Source organism: Jatropha curcas, unplaced genomic scaffold (assembly GCF_041381405.1).
Source record: "Jatropha curcas cultivar XTBG-Jc1 unplaced genomic scaffold, XTBG_Jcur_1.0 HiC_scaffold_255_pilon, whole genome shotgun sequence".
Taxonomy (NCBI): domain Eukaryota; kingdom Viridiplantae; phylum Streptophyta; class Magnoliopsida; order Malpighiales; family Euphorbiaceae; genus Jatropha; species Jatropha curcas.
In genome coordinates, this window is record NW_028322434.1 from 1 (window position 1) to 18,374 (window position 18,374).

Consider the following 18,374-nt stretch of genomic DNA (forward strand, 5'->3'; position numbering starts at 1 on the left):
TTTATCTTCAATGATCGAGTGAGTCCTCAATTTGATAATCTCCATTTGTTAATTGATATATAATTTATTTACCATTAATGATACAATAGAATCTGCAAGCGGGATCAATTTGCAGCAAGCTAGAGAGGCTAATCAGCTAATATTTACCATTTGTTAATTAGTTAATTACAGTACTTATCAATTATATTATGTATTAAATTAAATATGCTATAAATGATACTCCCTCAATTTCAAATATGAGTAGTTGTAGAGAGAGTGATGTTTTGTTTTTATAATCGTTTTAAATATTTTAATATAAATATTTTTTTGTCACCTTTAGTATATTAGATACAATATTATTTTACGAGTTATTTTTAATTTTAAAATAAAGGGTAATTTGATTCATTATTTTTAATAATTAATTGTTTGTTTTCTCTTTCTATAAATCTTAAATGACCTGTTTGAATTTTAGGTATAAATATTGAAACCAAGCAGCCTAATGGTGAGACCATATTGGACTTTCAAATAAATCTAGGATCATTTTCCTTCATATATATATATATATATAAAGAATCTTTATGTTGATAGGTTTGGGACTGGAGGTGTAAATGAGTCGAGCCGCTCATGAGCCGTTGGAGTTCGGCTTAAAAAATATTTGAAAAAATTCACTCAAATCAAGGTGTGATCAATTTGAAAATTTACCGAAGCTTATCGAACTTTTATATATATATATATATATATATATAATATATATATATATTTATATATATTATTTTAAGTTATTTCAGCCTCGAGTTAAAGTTAAAGTTTAAAATTTTTTAATTAAACTCGAGCTTGAGTCGAATTCAAACTGAATCCGAATTTAAATTTTCGAGATAGTTCAATTTTGAACTGAACTAAATTTTATTAGTCCTACTTTGAAGTCTTAAGTCTAGCATATTCAAACTTGGTTCCGCTGATCTGTACGCCTGCTTGGGACCGTCAAAGTGTCTCATCCAAATATCCAAGAGCAGCCTTATTTATTATATCTCCTATTTCACACATGATGTATATATATATATATATATTTATGTCTTCTCATGGCATGTGACTACACGAGCCGTCACGTGATCAGCTTTTCTTACCCAATCCAGAACTCGTACCATAAAATAATGGGGCTTGAAAAGAAGAAAAACATGTGGCCAAGAGCTTTAGGGTCTATTGAGAATCCAATCCTGGTGAGAAAGAAAATTCTATAAAGATATTTGACATTTGATTGTCTTCCACCCTTTAGGCCATGCCCATATGTTGGAAAATAGGATTTGCTCCAACTACTATTTCAGATTTTGCTCCCACCAAAAAATTTTATTTAAAAGAAATTGTTCTTGGTAAATTTTTGAATTTTCTAGAAGTTATAATTTTCCTTTTCGTTCAGTAATTAAATAAATCCTGATCAATAAGATAGATAGTAAATTTATTTGCCAGTTGAGCAAATTCCTAAAGTTAAAGTTCATATCGTAAACTATTAACTTAATTGGATAAATGAAAATAAATTATATTTATACACGAATTTTATATAAATGAGAATTTTAAAATTTAGAATTATTTACGAATTTGCATCTCTTTTGCATCAAATTATGAAAAGAAAGAAAGGGTGGTAGATAGCTGGATGGTTAGAGCCTGACTTCATGCCGATCGAGGACGGACAGATGTGAGCATCAGCTGTTCCCACGTCCTATTGCGGGCAACGTGGCATTTTCTCAGTTTCATCAATCACCATGATTGATGCTCTCTCATTGTATGCTTTTTACAGAGCCAGACAAGGCAGACACGTTTTCACCAGACTACTAATTCAATCAACAACAAATTTTTTTTTTTATATAAATTTTCTTTTTTTTTTTTTTGTTAGTGTCATTATCATTATCAATGGGGGTGCCAAAATTTTGTTTGGTAGAGTCCCAAATATTTATTACTGTTTACATAATTAAAAAATAATAAAAAATTAAATAAGAATTATTATTTATTATAAGATTTTTTTTTTTCTTTGAGAATGGTGGGTTGGGTGGTGATTGTACGTTTGGAGGGGTCAAAAGTGACTGAATCCAAATGGCGATGATAGGGCTTGTAGCTACTTTTGGTTGCTTGTTAGGCTTTTCACATGATATAATGTCTCCCATCCCATTTACTTCTTTACCATCTTCAAATTCAGCTACTTAATTTATTGGTGAAGATTCTCTCTTTTTTATTTATTTTTTATTTTTTATATCCTTTACATGAAAGATTTTTTTAAAATTATTATTAGTATTAACATGCGCATAATAGCATTAAAAAATGAAATAATCTTTTATAACATCATCTGAAAATAATAAAATTATATAAGAAAATGATTCTGAAATGTGATTAAAAATTTAGATGCCCAAACCCATTTAGAAATTCACTTTTAATAACCAAACTCATCAAATCAGATTATAATTATCTGTTTAAATACTTAAACCCGTTTGCATTAAAAATATTTTTTATTTTTCAAAAATAAAAAATAAGTATAAATTATAAAATTATTCTTTTGATTTAATAAAAAAATGATATGAATATTAAATATAACTATAGCATTAATTTAATTAAAAAGGTGTGTGTGTATATATATAATTTTTTTAAAAATAATTATTTTAAATATTTTTCAAATATTAATTAGCGGGTAACGGGTAGCGAGTAGCCAAGTTCTTGAATTCAAGCCAAACCCAATATGGGTAGTAAAAAATACTATCTGAACTCATTTTGAACTCATTTACTCACTACTCAAATTCGCTAAAATCAAATCGGATCTGATCGGGTACCCACCAGGTCAAGTAAAATTGTCATCATTAATTAAGATATGATTTCTTAAGTATCCAGTGAAGCCTTTCGCTAATATAGTAAAATCATATATGATATGACCTATAACAAAAAAATGCATATACAATGTTAATGTATTTTTCAATATTGATAACAATTTTGAGAATTTAACTAACTAAATTAAAAATAAGAAATTATGTATTTTTTATTTTTATGTTATGATTTATTATAATAAATGCTTATTTATTTGAAATATTAATGTATTATTTATTTAGTGTAGTGTGTTCTAAGTATGTATGTCCTACTTATTTAAAAATTATCATATCATGTTATTTACGTATCTTGTGTGCCGTGTCCCATATAACCTAGCTCCTGTTATATGAGACTATTTCATATAGCAAGCATAACAATCAAAGTTTTTTTTTTTAATTACCAATAAAAATGAATTTTTTTTAATTTGTTTTCATGTCATTTGAATAAGAATTATGTTTTTTTTATTTATTTTATGTTTATAACTTATTGCAAATGATTATTTATTTAATTGAAAAATTAATGTATTACTTGTTCTGTGATTAATGTGTCCTAAGCGTGTGAGTGTCATACTTTTTAAAAATTATCATATCTCATACGTTCTCGTGTCCTGTGTCGTTGCAACCTAACTCTTAGCACGTGAGACTACTACTACACCAAGCTAATCAACAATTACTAATTGAAAATGAGTGTTTTTTTAATTTTTTTTTTGCGTCATTGAAATAAGAAATTAAGTTTTTGATCTATTTATGTTTATGATTTATTATAAATGATTGTATATTTACTTGAAATATTAATGTAATATTTATTTAATGTGGTGTGTTCTAAGTATGTGAATGTCTTATTTTTAAAAAATTATCATATCCATACGTTCCAATTCATATTTTTTTAAATTATTTATTTAATAATAATATATTGTTTATTCACATTTTTAAGCGTGTCGATCACTTATTAATTATTTTGAAATAAGAAATAAATTTATATTAATATATCATATATAAATGCTAGAGATAACTTTTTTATAGATATTATTCTGATAAAGACATTATCTGAAAAACTAAAACGATTTATCTTCTTACAATTGTACTAAGTCTCATTACACATGACAATTTTAGATACTTACGCTTGTTTGTCGTATAGGATATGTACTAAAACGACTTATGCTTGCTTGTTTATATATATATCTATATCTATATATATAGAGAGAGAGAGAGAGAGAGAGAGAGAGAGAGAGAGAGAGAGGAGAGAGAGAGAGAGAGCGAGAGAGAGAGCGAGAGAGAGAGAGGAGAGAGAGCGAGAGAGAGAGAGAGAGAGAGATTTTTTTTCAATATAATACTCAAATGTACACTAATTAAACATGAATAGGCTAAGCGGCAAAAGAGTACCACGACTTAAGTTATGGGTTTGATCCTCCGCAATACAAACTTGATGATGAAAGGGGATTAAAATGAACCATTAAAATGAACGTTCAATATAGAAAAAAAATACTTATTACAATAAAAATTTGTTATTTTTATTAATCTTATGTATAAAATGACCCAAATATGAAGTGTAGCTAAATATTTTCCTTTCAATAAGTACGATAGGAGCTTAGGATTCGATACAATAAAAATCTCACTACAGTGAGATTGTTTTAATGGATTTACCAAGAGATTTGTTGGGATTTCTAACATTACTTTATTTATTGAAATTTCACTTTAATTTCGTTCCATAATACTTGTGATAATTCAGAAAATAATTTATTCTAAATACTTATAACATTTGTGATTTTAAGAAATAATAAGTATTCTTTTTTCATATGTTACCCTTTGTATATTACTAATAATTATTACTTCAATTAATAGTTTTCTTATAGAATTAGTATTAAATTAAGGCTATATAGTCAATTTACTTAATAATTTATTGTAATTTGGACAAATTTAATGTTTTTTTAAGAGACGTGAAATTTCAAATGTGACAAGTATTATGAAATAGAGGCACGAATAAAATCAACCTTTTTAGAATATTTATTATGAGTGTCGGCCTTAAGATATGAATGAATGCCATTACAATGCTAATAACTGAAGTACTACTTTTGTTCCATATTTATTACAATTGAAACTATAAAATTTGAAAAGTATTTTTGAATAAACAATTTTTTAAAATATGACAAGTATACGAAAGTAGTAAATAAGTTGTGTTAGATTGTATAAGCAAATTATTTAAAGTCAATAATTAATTTTTTTTGTACTTCATCTGTCTCAAAATATAAGTCGTTTAAGGTTTTTGCACAAAGATTAAGGAAATAATTAATTCTTCTAGATTATAACAAACTCAAGAGTAATTTGATCAAATTATCATTTATCTCGAAATCAATAGTTGTTTGTAAAGTATTTATTGTATTTAGTGTAAATAAGAGAACATTAAAAAACATAATTTATTACTCTTTGACATATACAAAACTATTTATATTTTGGGACAAAATAACAAATCAAAAACATTTATATTTTGAGATAGACGGAGTAATATATAAGGTACCAAAATAACATTGCCCTAACACAATAAAGTAGCAATCTCTTTGAATAAGATTCACAAATTAGTGATAAATTTTATGATGGATTAAGATCTTTCACTTTTTACATATTCTATAAGACGAATGAAGACTAATGAGATCATATCTGATTGACTCAAGAAATTGTAACTATAGTTTATTTATAAGTTTGTTTGTAACTATAGTGAAATTTATATTATATTAAGCCTTTGTTTTTTAATCTATCACGAGCAAATCAAACATACCAAAAACATGATTGCGGAAAAAAAACAAATTTAGTTAATCATGCAAAAACAGACACATATTGATTTTAATTTCACTATAACTAAATTTTTTATATATGTACCAATTTTGGGAGAAGCAAGAAGAAGGAGATAGACAAAATATACATGGCCCAATATAAATGATATTATTTTTTACTTATAAAAAATTGTTTAAGGAAAAAAAATGGAGGAAAATTAATAAATTTATAAATTAATAAAAAGAAATTTTTAAAAAAGCCAGCAAGGAGAGATGTATAATTTACAAATTACAGCAGGGGAAAATAACTAAATAAGGTAGCAAAAAGGGGTGGTGATGAGGCTTGTATTTTGGGATTATAAACAGAGGGGAATGGACTTAGACATGGCTCTCTTCTCTTCTCCTACTTCTAGAAACTCACACCCACCTTCTCTTTCTTCTCCATCTCCATTTCTAAGCAGACCCAAGAAAAGAAAGAAGGAAAAAAAAAAAAGTTCTTTTTTTCTTTTATTTCTCCCTTAATTCCATGAAGGATCTTTTTATTTCTCTTGCTCTTTCAAGGATTTGAGAACATAATTCTATTCTAGTAATTTTATGATCTGGGAATTGATTGAAATTCATGGCAGTTCACCATTGAAATGTCTTGTCTACCAGAATCCTTGATCACATGCTTAATTGGTGCGTCTCATTGATCAGATTAAAATATTTTTGACGTTTTTTGCTTGTTTATTTATTTATTTGATTATTTGAGAAGAAAATCGAGTTCTGTTGGCGTTCTGGGTATAGTTAACTTTTGTGGGGTTTTTTTAAGATAATATATAATTTTGGCTTTAGCTTCTAAAAATAAATAAATGAATGTTGCTTCGTGTGGGTGGTTGATGACTCCGGAATGGGGTGAATGTGTGCCGTACAAGCAAACTCGTTCGAGCTCTGTAAGCCTTGTCTCTATTGTTTTTGATCGGGTGAAGGAATCTGTTTCTGTACTTTTAATTTCTTTTTACCTTGTGGGTTTTGCTTGCTGGGTGAGATAATTTCTGGGTATTGTAAGTTTTGGTTCATAAGAGATGGTAGATTAGAGTCTGTTTTGATTTTGAGTTTTTTTTCTTTTATAACATTTACTAATATGCTGTACAGGTTGTGTTAGATTGAAGCATGAGAGTCTTCTTAAGTATTGTCTTACTATACATCTATATTTATTTTATTTTTCTACTAATTGTAAATGGACTTGTTGTCTTGGAATCTCAATTCTTGTAAAGTTACTTGCAGTTAGGATTAAGTCATTCGTAGGTGATTGTAATCAAGTTTGTCAATCAAACATTCTTTTTGTGGCTACGAGTTAAAAAGGTTCGGAAATTAATGGGAGTCCATGGAGTTCAATAGGATCGAATTCTAAATTCAATCAAATGGAAATACTGATTAGAGATAGAAAGGTATCTATTACTATGAAATTTTTCTCTCTGAAGCTGGTAGAACTAATAATTTTTCTCTTTTCTTTTTGATTTTGATTTTTATCAGGCAGTGGCATACGTTCTGTTAACTACAATGAATTCTAGGTGCTTCATTGTTTGCTGGTTTGGAGGTCAGAAAATCTGTGCCACACATTATTGTTGGGTAATTAGTATGTGTTCAGCTTTTTCTATGCAATCTCATAGAGGAGTTGTAGTTGAAACGTGGATACCTTTGGTGGATACATAGTGTTGGCTTCCCTGTAGGTTAGGAAATTGCTTCTGTTGGATTTGTTTGTGCTCTGATAATATCTGCAATGGTGGAGCTTCTTGGTTTTCATGTTGATTCAATCACATTGTTAGGATTAGTAAGCCTGAATAATGTTTCTATTAGATGACAGGGAACTTTTCCGCTTGTTTTAGGAAAATTGAGCTGGAAATAGAGAATGCTCAGAAATTAAAAGTTGAATAGACTCGCTTAAAATGAAAAAGAGGAGCAGATAATTTATTCAGCTCCACAAGGTAGAAAGATATCTGTGTCTACGAATTTAAGCCATGGGCTTGCCGCAAATTTCCTGTAATGATGATAGTAATGAAAATCCAGCAATGTCATTGGGCTCATTTTTGGAAAGCCCACCACGATTTGCTGGTGCAAGCACCTGTGACTTGGATGAACTGCCTGAAGGAAATATAAGGGGAACAGTAGGGGCTGCTAGAAGTTGTTCTGCGGGAGATTTTCAGAGGAAAACTGCCTTCAAGCTTTCAAAATCTCCAGACAATGCCTTGAGGTTAGATGGGGCAGTGGATGTTACTTCTGATGTTCTTGACTTGATAACTGGTTCTGCAGATAAAGTTGGTCAAATTGCTCCTAGAAGTGGAAGGAATATCCAGAACCCTGCTTCTAGGATAGTTGGTTTTAAATCACGGGGAACAAGTTCTTTAAATAATGGACTGGAGGGATTTTCAGGTGATCATCTTCATTCATCCTCTGTTTCTGGCCTGAGAGTGAATGAAACTGAGCTGAGTGGAACGCTTGTCAGGAAAAGGTTATTGTCACCTCTAAATACCATGCTTTCTGCCGAACAATTTGATGGTGATCATCTGGATATTGGCAGCCAAGTTTCTCAGTTGAATTCCTCTGCTCTAACCAATAAATTAAATGTTTCTGCACCACATGACTGTAAGAAAGCAAATGTTGGTAGTAAAATCAACTTCACCGCATCATCTTGGTCATTATCCAGTTACTTGGATACAAGAAATGTTTTATATGACAATAACAAAAGAGCATCTGTTTTTCTCACTGATGGCCCTTTACTGGAAAACAAAGACCTATCTAGTGATGGTACTTGTTTATACTCTCCCAGACCAGATCATTTCAAAGGATCATGCGAAGAAAGAACCAGAAGCAGGGCAATATCCTTGTCCCCCCAAAAAGCAGTTTCACCCCCTCTATCATTGTCTCCTCTAGGACCTAAGTTTTCTGAAACACTAAACACTCCAGGAGGACTCAAAAATGTTAAGAGCCACATAGAGGATTGCTGTTCAAATTTAGAAAGTATAGAACAGTCACTCGACAAACATAGTTTGGGCATTGTCTTTGGTCCAGAAGAAGCAGATTTTACAATCACAAGAAGATCATTTGAAGATATTGATCTCTTCCCCAAAGATTCTCATCCATCTTCTCCTGAAGGAGCTACTTATAGCTGGTCTTTGTTTCAAGAATCAGCTCCTTCCCCTAGAGCAAGATTCATTAGAAGTTTGAGTGGTCTTCCTGTTCGTAGGTCTTTGGTTGGTTCATTTGAGGAGTCACTGTTGTCTGGACGGTTCTTTTCTGGAAAATTCACCCAGGTTAGATGTGATGTGATGCTATGATGATTTTGCTGATTGGTTCTTAATTCATTTTTTATTTTCTGTTCTTAGTAATCGTATCTTGCTTGCTGCTTTTGTTGGCATTTTGTATTTGTAGAAAATAGATGGTTTCCTAGCTGTGTTAAGCATTACCGGAGGGAACTTTTCACCACAATCACAGAAGCTTCCTTTTTCAGTGACCAGTGTGGATGGAGATTGTTATTTACTATATTATGCGTCCATAGATCTTGCAGGAAAGTCGTCAAACAAGAATAGAGGCCAAAAATTGAAAAGAGTCCTAAGTAATGATGATTCACAAACTGTCAGGAACCGCTTGCGTATTCCTATGAAAGGGCGTGTGCAACTGGTAATAGGCTTTTCTTTACCAATTAATTTTTAGTTCTGAGTTCCTTTGGCAGTTTTTTAGAGTATATTGACCATTTCATGTCAAAATATTGAGATATCATAGATCTGATTAGAATGGGATACTTCCATTCCGTTTGGAGTTGTCCATTCTAGTAGCCTCTTTCATATTTGGCAGTTGGGAAAATGTTTATAGTTATGCTACAATCTTTATTTCGATATGCTAGTTTGCCCCTAATTCAATCTCAATGTTTAAGTACTATGTTTGCTAGTGAAGGATCATTTTGTCTTTAGTACATTTGAGTTACGGTCTCAACTTAAGTAATTTAGTTTTATATCCTTAGTAATGTATAGTTTATGGATCGAAATTATAACTTGCAGGTAATTTATGTGATCATTGACTTTAGTTTCATCACCTTTTGCTCTCTACAGGTTCTCAGTAATCCAGAAAAAACGCCTCTTCACACCTTTCTTTGCAACTATGATTTGAGCGACATGCCAGCTGGTACCAAAGTAAGACAGAAATGGTTTCCTTGACTTGTTTTAGTTTATTGTAAGCTCATCCATTGGATCTTGACTGCATTTTATTGAACATTGTTTTTCTGCTATAGAAATAGAAATAGTAATTAGTAGTGCGCTTGGAGCTCTTTCCTGAGTTCCAAGTTGACTAGAATCTTCTTTTCCCCATTGTGGAGGACATTTGTAAGTGATTGTAATTGAATTTGAGGGAGCACTTCTCTTAATAACCATGCAACTCAAAACAATATTTTCATGTTATTGCTTTTTACACGTGTCAAACAATCTGATGGTTGAGATTTCAGAATGTTCAAGATTTAGAAAAGGTTCAGATAAAAGTTGAACTTAGAGTAAATTAATTTTTTCTTTTTTATCTTTCAATGGAAAATGGGACTCTTGGTTGTTAGATGTCCAAAATCGAGAATCAGCTGCTTTATTTTTTTGTTCCTCTCCTGGTTGTTGTAACCAATTTTACAATACCAAAAATTTTTTACCTGATCTAGGTATTCAACATATTATTCTAAATTTTTGGGCAATATGTTTATAAACAATTCAAGTTCTGTATCAGTTTAGAGGTAGGCATTGGGGCGAAGCCTCTGTTGTTCTATTTGTTGGAAATGTGATAGGTCCAATGCATTACAAGATACTGTCAGCTAAAGATCTATTCCATGTCAGTGTACTTTAATTTTGTAAGTTATAAATATGATTTGCATCTAAATACTATTTCTTTTCTTGTTTCTGTCAAAATCAAAGCAGACATTCTTGCGCCAGAAGGTCACTTTAGCTTCTAGTGGAACAGCATCATCAGAGTTCAAACATGGCCATGTAGGTTTGGACACGAAAACAAAGGACAAGATGAACTCAATGCCAGAAAAAAACCATCCTGTTAATACAGCTATTTCTATCAGCCAAAATAGTGAAGTTAAGGGAATGGAATGCCATGATACAGCAGATTCAATAAACACACGGAATTTGTCTGAGCAATCGTGCAGTGTGGGGAAGGTAGGTGTTGATTCTTATATACTCGAGAATAACTCAAGTAATGGTAATTGCCAGAGGACTAACAGGAAGGAATGCATTGGGCTGGATACATGCATTGGAATTGACAGAAGATCAACTCATGGCTGCTCAAAGATCAATGATAATGCACATGGTGGTGCTCTGCGTTATGCCCTGCATCTCCGTTTTCTATGCCCTTCCCCTAAAAAGTCTTCTAGGTCAGTTCAGAGATGCAAATCTGATCCCACTTCTCTAAAACAAAATACACATTTAGATGCGGAAGGGGACCGCAGGTTCTATTTATACAATGACCTGAGAGTTGTGTTCCCTCATCGCCATTCAGATGCTGATGAGGGCAAGGTATGTGATTCTGAATTAAACATATACACGAGTTCTTAGTATTTTATCTCATCGCTGATATTTCATAGTTGTTTTGGTCATGCATGGTAAAATTTTATAGTTGCCAACTAGGAATTTGAATTTCACGCTCTTGAGAACCTGATTTGATACTGAGCATTTGCAGCCACTTTATTACACTGTTATGATTTTCCCCAATTTTTCTTCTTGAAGTGATTGAAATGCTTCAGACATTTTTGTCATGCTGTTCCTTCTTGATTCTATATAAAACTCTAATAATTCTCATCCTTTTTTCTTTTATTTTGAGGTAAAGTTTAGTAATTTTCAATGATAACATGTGACGTGGACAGTGGTAGATTTAACTCCATCAATCTGAGGAAAATTAATATTCTGGGGGCATCTTCTGCCAAGTTTCCTTTTAACATTTTCTTCTTTGCTGTTTCCTGAGTGAATTTTGTTCTTTCCATGAGCTCTGCTTATAATTTCCTTATCAAATTTGAGATGCATTTTTATTGAGCTAATCCTAACTTGTGATGAGATGCAATAAAATAAAAATACTAACTTAAATGTCTTTAATAATGGATAGTGGCAAAGTTTAAGAAATTGTATATTCTTTTTGTATATCAGCATGCTTGCGAGTTTATAATGGTGATTACTCTCTTTTGCAGTTGAATGTGGAATATCACTTCCCGGACGATCCTAGATATTTCGATATCAGCAACTGAAATGTTTAAAGTTTTACCTGAAATGGAGCCATGCTGACTTTGTACATACGCACCCAATGTTCCAATTAGTTGTGACGTCTCAAAATCACACAAACCCTTCAACTTGTAAATATTAATTCAATAATAATTGACGGGTTAAGCTTCAATTACTTGTTTTGATTGCCTCTGAACATTTCTCGGGATCCATCAATGCCTGTCGGTCGTTGCAGCAATACTACGGCCTTGAGTTGATAAGATTCTATTGCTTGTTTGGTAATCGATGTTCGATAAACAGGTTTCTGGCAATTTTTTCTAACCGAACTGGTTAATCTTTAAGTGGCTAACCATTGGATATTAATTTGGTTTTTTCAAGTTGCTTCCCTCATCCTTGTGATTTGCCTTGTTCAGCATTTTTATTTTGCCTGTTTGGTGGAAAATATGTTCAGTGGTAGGACTCGGGACACCATTTTTTATATCCAGTGAGAGATGGGATGTCTTTGGTCCTGCTCTATAGGCCCGTATTGCTTACAATGTTCAGACCAACGCAAAGACCTCATAAACATTATTATTGCTAATTGTTATTTTAATTTCTTTTTATAAGAAAGATAAAATTGGGAGTGAGTGTCTTTAAAGACTGCAAATAACTGTATATCTGCGTCCAATAGTCATTAATATGCACACTTTTACGATCAAAATATGATCTAACATTTGTGATACACAATATCATACGATATTTTCATAGCACTAATTGTATCCACATGTTAAATTGTATCAATATCGTGTTTTTTTTTTGTTCATATCTGCACTTGTTTGCGACACTAACAAATAGTCAAATGCATAATAAATTTATTCTTAGACCTTCTAACTTTAATATTGTAATATCCTGAACTTTTTAAATTATTTATTGTGCACTTAAAGTTGTAAATTTTTATAATATTGCACATTTTTCATACTAAAACATTTTAGTTTTTATTTTTTTTGTGTAAAATTTTGATTTAATATGCAGTTAGCATACTTTTTAGGACAATAATTTTTGTATTTTTTTTTTTTTTTCATACTTCATGGATGTTTAATTTATCTACTTTTGTAAGTTGAAATGTTTAATTAAATGATTTTGAAGTTGAAATGTCTACCAAGTGTGATTTTATAACAAGTTGAAGTGTTTGAAGTTTGATGGCCAAAATAAAAGTCGAAGACACCATGAAATTAGAGTAATAAAGTTCATGGTGAATTTATGTATAGCCTTGAAAAATCAAATTATAATCTTCGCTCTTTTTTTTTTTCTTTTTTTTTTTTTTTCTAAATCTGATATAAGAATCTATATTTAGTGATTAAGGTGAAGTTTCCATTTATTGAAATTAATGATCATTGATTCGAATCATAAATATAAATCTTACTCTTTAGCTCTACAAAGCACCTAATATTATCATCGTAAGTACATAGTCTTTAAACACTTTTACGATTATTGACCTTTGATTTTTGTGAATGACCTATTATTTATTTTGATAATATTATATATTTTCTCATACTAATAAATTTTAGGATTTTTTTTTAAATTTATATGCATAATATTGATTTGATATATAATTAACATAGTTTTTAAAATAATAATTGTTATATTTTCTAACTATTTACTGAGTGTTTAATTGATCTACTTTTAAAAATTGGAGTATTAAAATAATTTTATAAGTTGAAGTGTTTAATAGGTATAAGTTTATATAAGTTGAAGCATTTGATAGACCAAAATAAAAATTACGGAAGCCATAAAGTTAAAGTAACAAAGTTCATAGGTGAATTTATATAGTGATTTTTAATATCAATTACAATCTTTGCTTTTTTGTAATCTGATATAAGAATCTAATTTTGGTTATTAAGGTGAAATTTATGATTATTGATTCAAATCATAAATATAAATCTTATTCTTTAGCTCTATGAAGCACCAAACATTATAGTCATAACTACATGTCTGCGTCGAACAGTCTTTACACACTTCTATGATTTCAAAACGATACGTTTGTGATGTACATTTCGTACGTTATTTTCACAAAAATAAAAATGTCAACGCCTTAAAATTGTATGAATCTCGTGTGTTTTATTTATACCTTTGCTTGCCCACGATATCAATAGATGATTGAATATATAAATTTATCCTTAAACTTTACAATTTTAATCCTGTGATATTCTGAACTTTGCAGTTTATAATGCACTTGAAATTTTAAAGTTTGGTTATTAGATATATTTTTATACTAATAACAAAATTTTTTGGATGTTTGGCTTTTATACGAAAAATATTGATTTGATATGTGATTTGTAATAATAAATTTTACATTTTTCAACTATTACATTGTGTTTAATTTGATCTACTTTTGTAAGTTGATGTGTTTAATAGGTGTAATTCTATAAGTTTAAGTATTTGACAGATTAAAGTAAAAGTTGAGATTGCCTTGGGATTAAAGTAACAAAATTCACGTATGAATTTACAAATCTTGTCTTTTTTTTTTTTCAATATGAGAAAAGAATCTAATTTTGGTGAATAAGGTAAACAAATTTGTGATTGAAGGATCTAATCTTTTGAAAATGGGGGAAATATCAAACATGTGAGATAGAATCCAGCTGGGTTTAACAAGATGTGATGTGCTTTGGCAAGAAAAGGAAAAGAAAACATGGGACTTAAAAGAGATAGAAGAGCAGTGACAGTGCCACTTTTAAGGCATCCAAAGATCACATTTAATTATTGTAATCTAAATTGGCAGTAGAAAGCATCTCTCCAAGCAAATTGCAATTCCAAGACTAAGCCAGCCAACCTAGAACTAACCCATTACAGGAAAACATTCCCACAAAAAGCCTTCACCAATTCAATAAATCTGTTCTTCGTTTTGGGTCACCAATCATCAAATGTCACCACCACACCAATAGGTCTACTTGACGTGGCCCTTCATATTACTTCACATCATACATGCATATACTCACACGTAGACAGGGAATCTATATCTTTTCTTTTGCCATTTAACATTTAATCCTATTATTTTAAAATTGATGAGTTAAATTTTAAATCTTGAGTGGGTTGGTATATATATGACTTTATTTATTAATGTTTTTATTTTTGGTTCGGATTATATTATATTGTGATTTACAAATCTTTAGTTCTAAAGTGTGAGGCATGTATGAATTTAACTTGCGTTGAGTCGAGTTTTATTGAATTGAAGTTTAAACTCTTTAAAAGTATTTTGAACTTAAGTTTAACTCGTTTAAAAATATATATAAGTCTTTAATTATTTTTATGATTACAATACAACACATTTGTGATAAACATATCTTATGATATTTTTATCGAAATAATTATAATACGTTAAAATCATATTAGTATCGTGCCTTTTATTTATCTTTGTGCTTGCTTATGACATCAATAGATGGTTAAATACATAATTCACCCATGAATTAATTAACTCTGTAGTATTTTGAACTAAATAACTTATTGCATACTTGAATTTACAAATTTAGATAATATTACATATTTTTTCGTGTTAATAATAATCGTTTTTGGAATATTTGGCTTTTATATATAAAATGTAAAAAAACTCAAAATTCAATATACGTACAGCATACTATTTAAACAAAAAATGCGACTGAGCTTAATAAATGAATCTCGCCAACTTCATTCACAACTCGATTTATTAAATTTATCGAATAAGTTTAAATGAATAAAATTTAAATAGCTCTAATGCATAAAACCTAACATGTGATGTACCACCTCGCTTGTAAACAAAAGGTCAAAACCTTAGTTTTTTTAATCATAAAAATATGAATTTTTCATTATGTTTAAATTTAATTATGACGTTTTAGCTTTAATAATTATCAACACTTGCAAATCTCTAACTTATTATTTATTACAAGATACATTGTAAATTTGTTCACCGAATTGAGAGGGTATAAATGTAAAAGACCAATTAACAGGTGCATGCAAGGTCTTAGACGATGGGGGTATTGAGTTAGCTTCCTCACACATAAACTGTTACGTGTCCTTCATTCCTAACAGAAAAGAGAGAGAAACGTTTGGTGATACTTACTAAAGCAGAGGGGCAGTGCATATGTACGCAGTACACTGACTCTTGACACTTACTGCCTTCAAGAAAACAGAGGGAGGAGAGGTAAGTGTTACCACTTGTTGTCCTTTACTGTATCACCTGCTTCCTTCATTCTTTATTATTTCCCCCCTCTTTTTCCATTTCTACCCTTTCTTTCTTTTTTATTCATTTTAACAACTCCCTCGCTCACTAAAATTCCACTTAACTAACTACTAGCAAATGATGATTAAGGTAAAGATCTCAATTACTAATTACTCTAATTACCCTCTAATCCTTTAGTTTTTGTTAGGAGTGGTTTGCTTAAATTGCAATAATGTAACAAAATAGTAAATATATAAACAAAATAGCAAAGTTTAAGTACTACTTATACAAGTACAATCCCTCTTGAAAGAAATATAAATAGTACATATGTTAGTTAAGTTATATATGTCCTTTGAAGGAAGGGTGAGCTCATCATTTGCCTTGTATTGCTTTGCATGGAATGGAAGAGACATATATATTAGATCCATACCCACAACTCCAATCAACAAGGCAACTATATTTATATATGTTTGGACTATTACTTGTACATTTTTATTATATTTGAGTATGAGTATTTTAATGAAAACATTAATTTCTTTTTACTTATTAAATTTTAAGAGAGCTAATTAAATATTAAATTAAAAGAGAAAAATTAACCGATAGTTAGATGGGCGGAGATAAATTGCATCTCTAATTGCATTTTTCTTTGCTAAAAGTTAAAGCGAACACAATTTAAATGTCACTATTCAATCTTTAATCCGAAAAGAAATTAACTTTTTAACTTTAAATAGTACTTTTTAGATCTCTTCATCGATATATATGTATATGTAGAGGTGATGTATTATCTCTTAATATATATATATATATATATATATATATAGGTTTTACAATTACCTTGATAAATTATTTCAGTCATCATAAAAAAGAACACATGCTATTTTAGTCTTTGTAATCCTAATTTATTTTAAATCCCTTAAAACATTTTTTCAGAAATAAAAGAAAAAAAAATGTAAAAAACTAACATTTCTCCAAAAACAACGAGGGTATTACTGTCATTTTGGCAATAACCAATCATATCCCTGACTTTCTCTCTCTTCACGTACAAACAAAACCTTAAACCCCATATAAACCCTTCTATCATCATCTATTCTCCACTCCAAATCCACCTTTCTCTTTCTTGCTCTGCAAATTAAAAAGCTCAAAAATGGCAGACCCATCTATATATAACTTTCTCAACCAAAACCCACCATTTCCTTCAAATGGAAGATCCTCAACCAGAAAAAACCCAACAAACCCGCCACCCTCTTCTCCTCCTCGTCTCTTCCAATGCCTTTACTGTCCTCGCAAGTTCTACACCTCTCAAGCTCTTGGGGGCCACCAAAACGCCCACAAGAGGGAACGAGCAGCCGCAGCTCACCGGAACACGTCCATGGAAGCTAACTTCTCTCAACAGCCATACTCGAACCAGAACCAGAACCACCATGGTCCACCATTTCTTGACCAGTATTACTGGCTCGAACCCATCCCGAACCAGAATCACCAGTTTGCACCTCCAGCTCGTTCTGTTTCGATTCCTGGTGGTAGTGGTTTTTATGGCGGCTCTGCTACTTCTCCTCCTCTTGACAATGATATTCCTTTCTCTCCAGTCGTTGATCTTAACAATGACGATGATGAGCCTGTAAATCTTGACCTCACTCTTCGTTTATAATTTTTAATACCCAGAAGTTAAAATTTATTAATTTTGGTTTATGAGAAAGTTAAGTATTAATGAAGTGTTTTTCAGATACCAAGTAGTTAATCATTGCTACCATTAAAAGGAGTTTTTGAGATTTATCCAGAACCAGTTCAATGAATTTTATTATGAGAATGAGATCATCAATTATTTCTGTTTCCTTCTAATGTCATGTTTGGTTTGATCTTCCCTTTCTTTACGTTTGATGAGATATTGTTTTTGTTATTTATTATATCCCAAAAATGCCCTTCTGGTCACCGAAGCGGAATCTTTCCGGTGAGACTTTGTGCTAGATAAGTTCTCGTAAGTTCGTACGGTTCTTTTGCAGCATTAGATTGTTTATTGGCCAAGCAATGCATGCCAGCCATTTGATCAGAACAGCTACATAGGCCATGTTTAATTAGTTTGATCGGAATGGCTTAGATTTCCATTTCACAATTTTTGTATTTATATTTATTTTTTTTTCCCTTGGGTTACTTGAAATTTTGTTTCTGTACTTGGGTTGGAATCTAACACATTCTAATATTTCAATAAATTATATGTTGTTTTTGCTTTCATTTCTGTTTAATTTCTTTTTTTATTAATCCATTATTTTTTGAAACGGGTTGATATATCATATTATGGGTTAAGAGAAATATTTTAGGTAAACTTTGTTTAAAAAATTAGCTACATTACTTAGACCGTCACAACGAAAAAAAATTCTCCATTAAGAGA

The 18,374-nt window shown here is 30.6% G+C and overlaps 2 protein-coding genes across 3 annotated transcripts; both read left to right on the plus strand.

The window, feature by feature from the left end:
- The first annotated feature begins 5,963 nt into the window (after positions 1–5,963).
- Positions 5,964–11,989, plus strand: LOC105630183 (uncharacterized). Of its 2 annotated transcripts, none has more exons than XM_012211923.4 (6): positions 5,964–6,268; positions 7,106–8,883; positions 9,002–9,250; positions 9,679–9,759; positions 10,516–11,121; positions 11,787–11,989. In XM_012211923.4, exons 2-6 carry the CDS (start codon positions 7,591–7,593, stop codon positions 11,841–11,843), a joined length of 2,286 nt encoding a protein of 761 aa, XP_012067313.1. In that variant the 5' UTR covers positions 5,964–6,268; positions 7,106–7,590; the 3' UTR covers positions 11,844–11,989. The 2 variants fall into 2 exon arrangements, with proteins under 2 accessions (XP_012067313.1, XP_012067314.1); XM_012211924.4 differs by having other exon boundaries at positions 5,965–6,268; positions 10,519–11,121.
- A 5,115-nt stretch (positions 11,990–17,104) lies between these two features.
- Positions 17,105–17,793, plus strand: LOC105630369 (uncharacterized). Its single transcript, XM_012212172.4, has one exon. It carries the CDS (start codon positions 17,133–17,135, stop codon positions 17,634–17,636), a length of 504 nt encoding a protein of 167 aa, XP_012067562.1. The 5' UTR covers positions 17,105–17,132; the 3' UTR covers positions 17,637–17,793.
- The last annotated feature ends 581 nt before the right edge of the window (positions 17,794–18,374 follow it).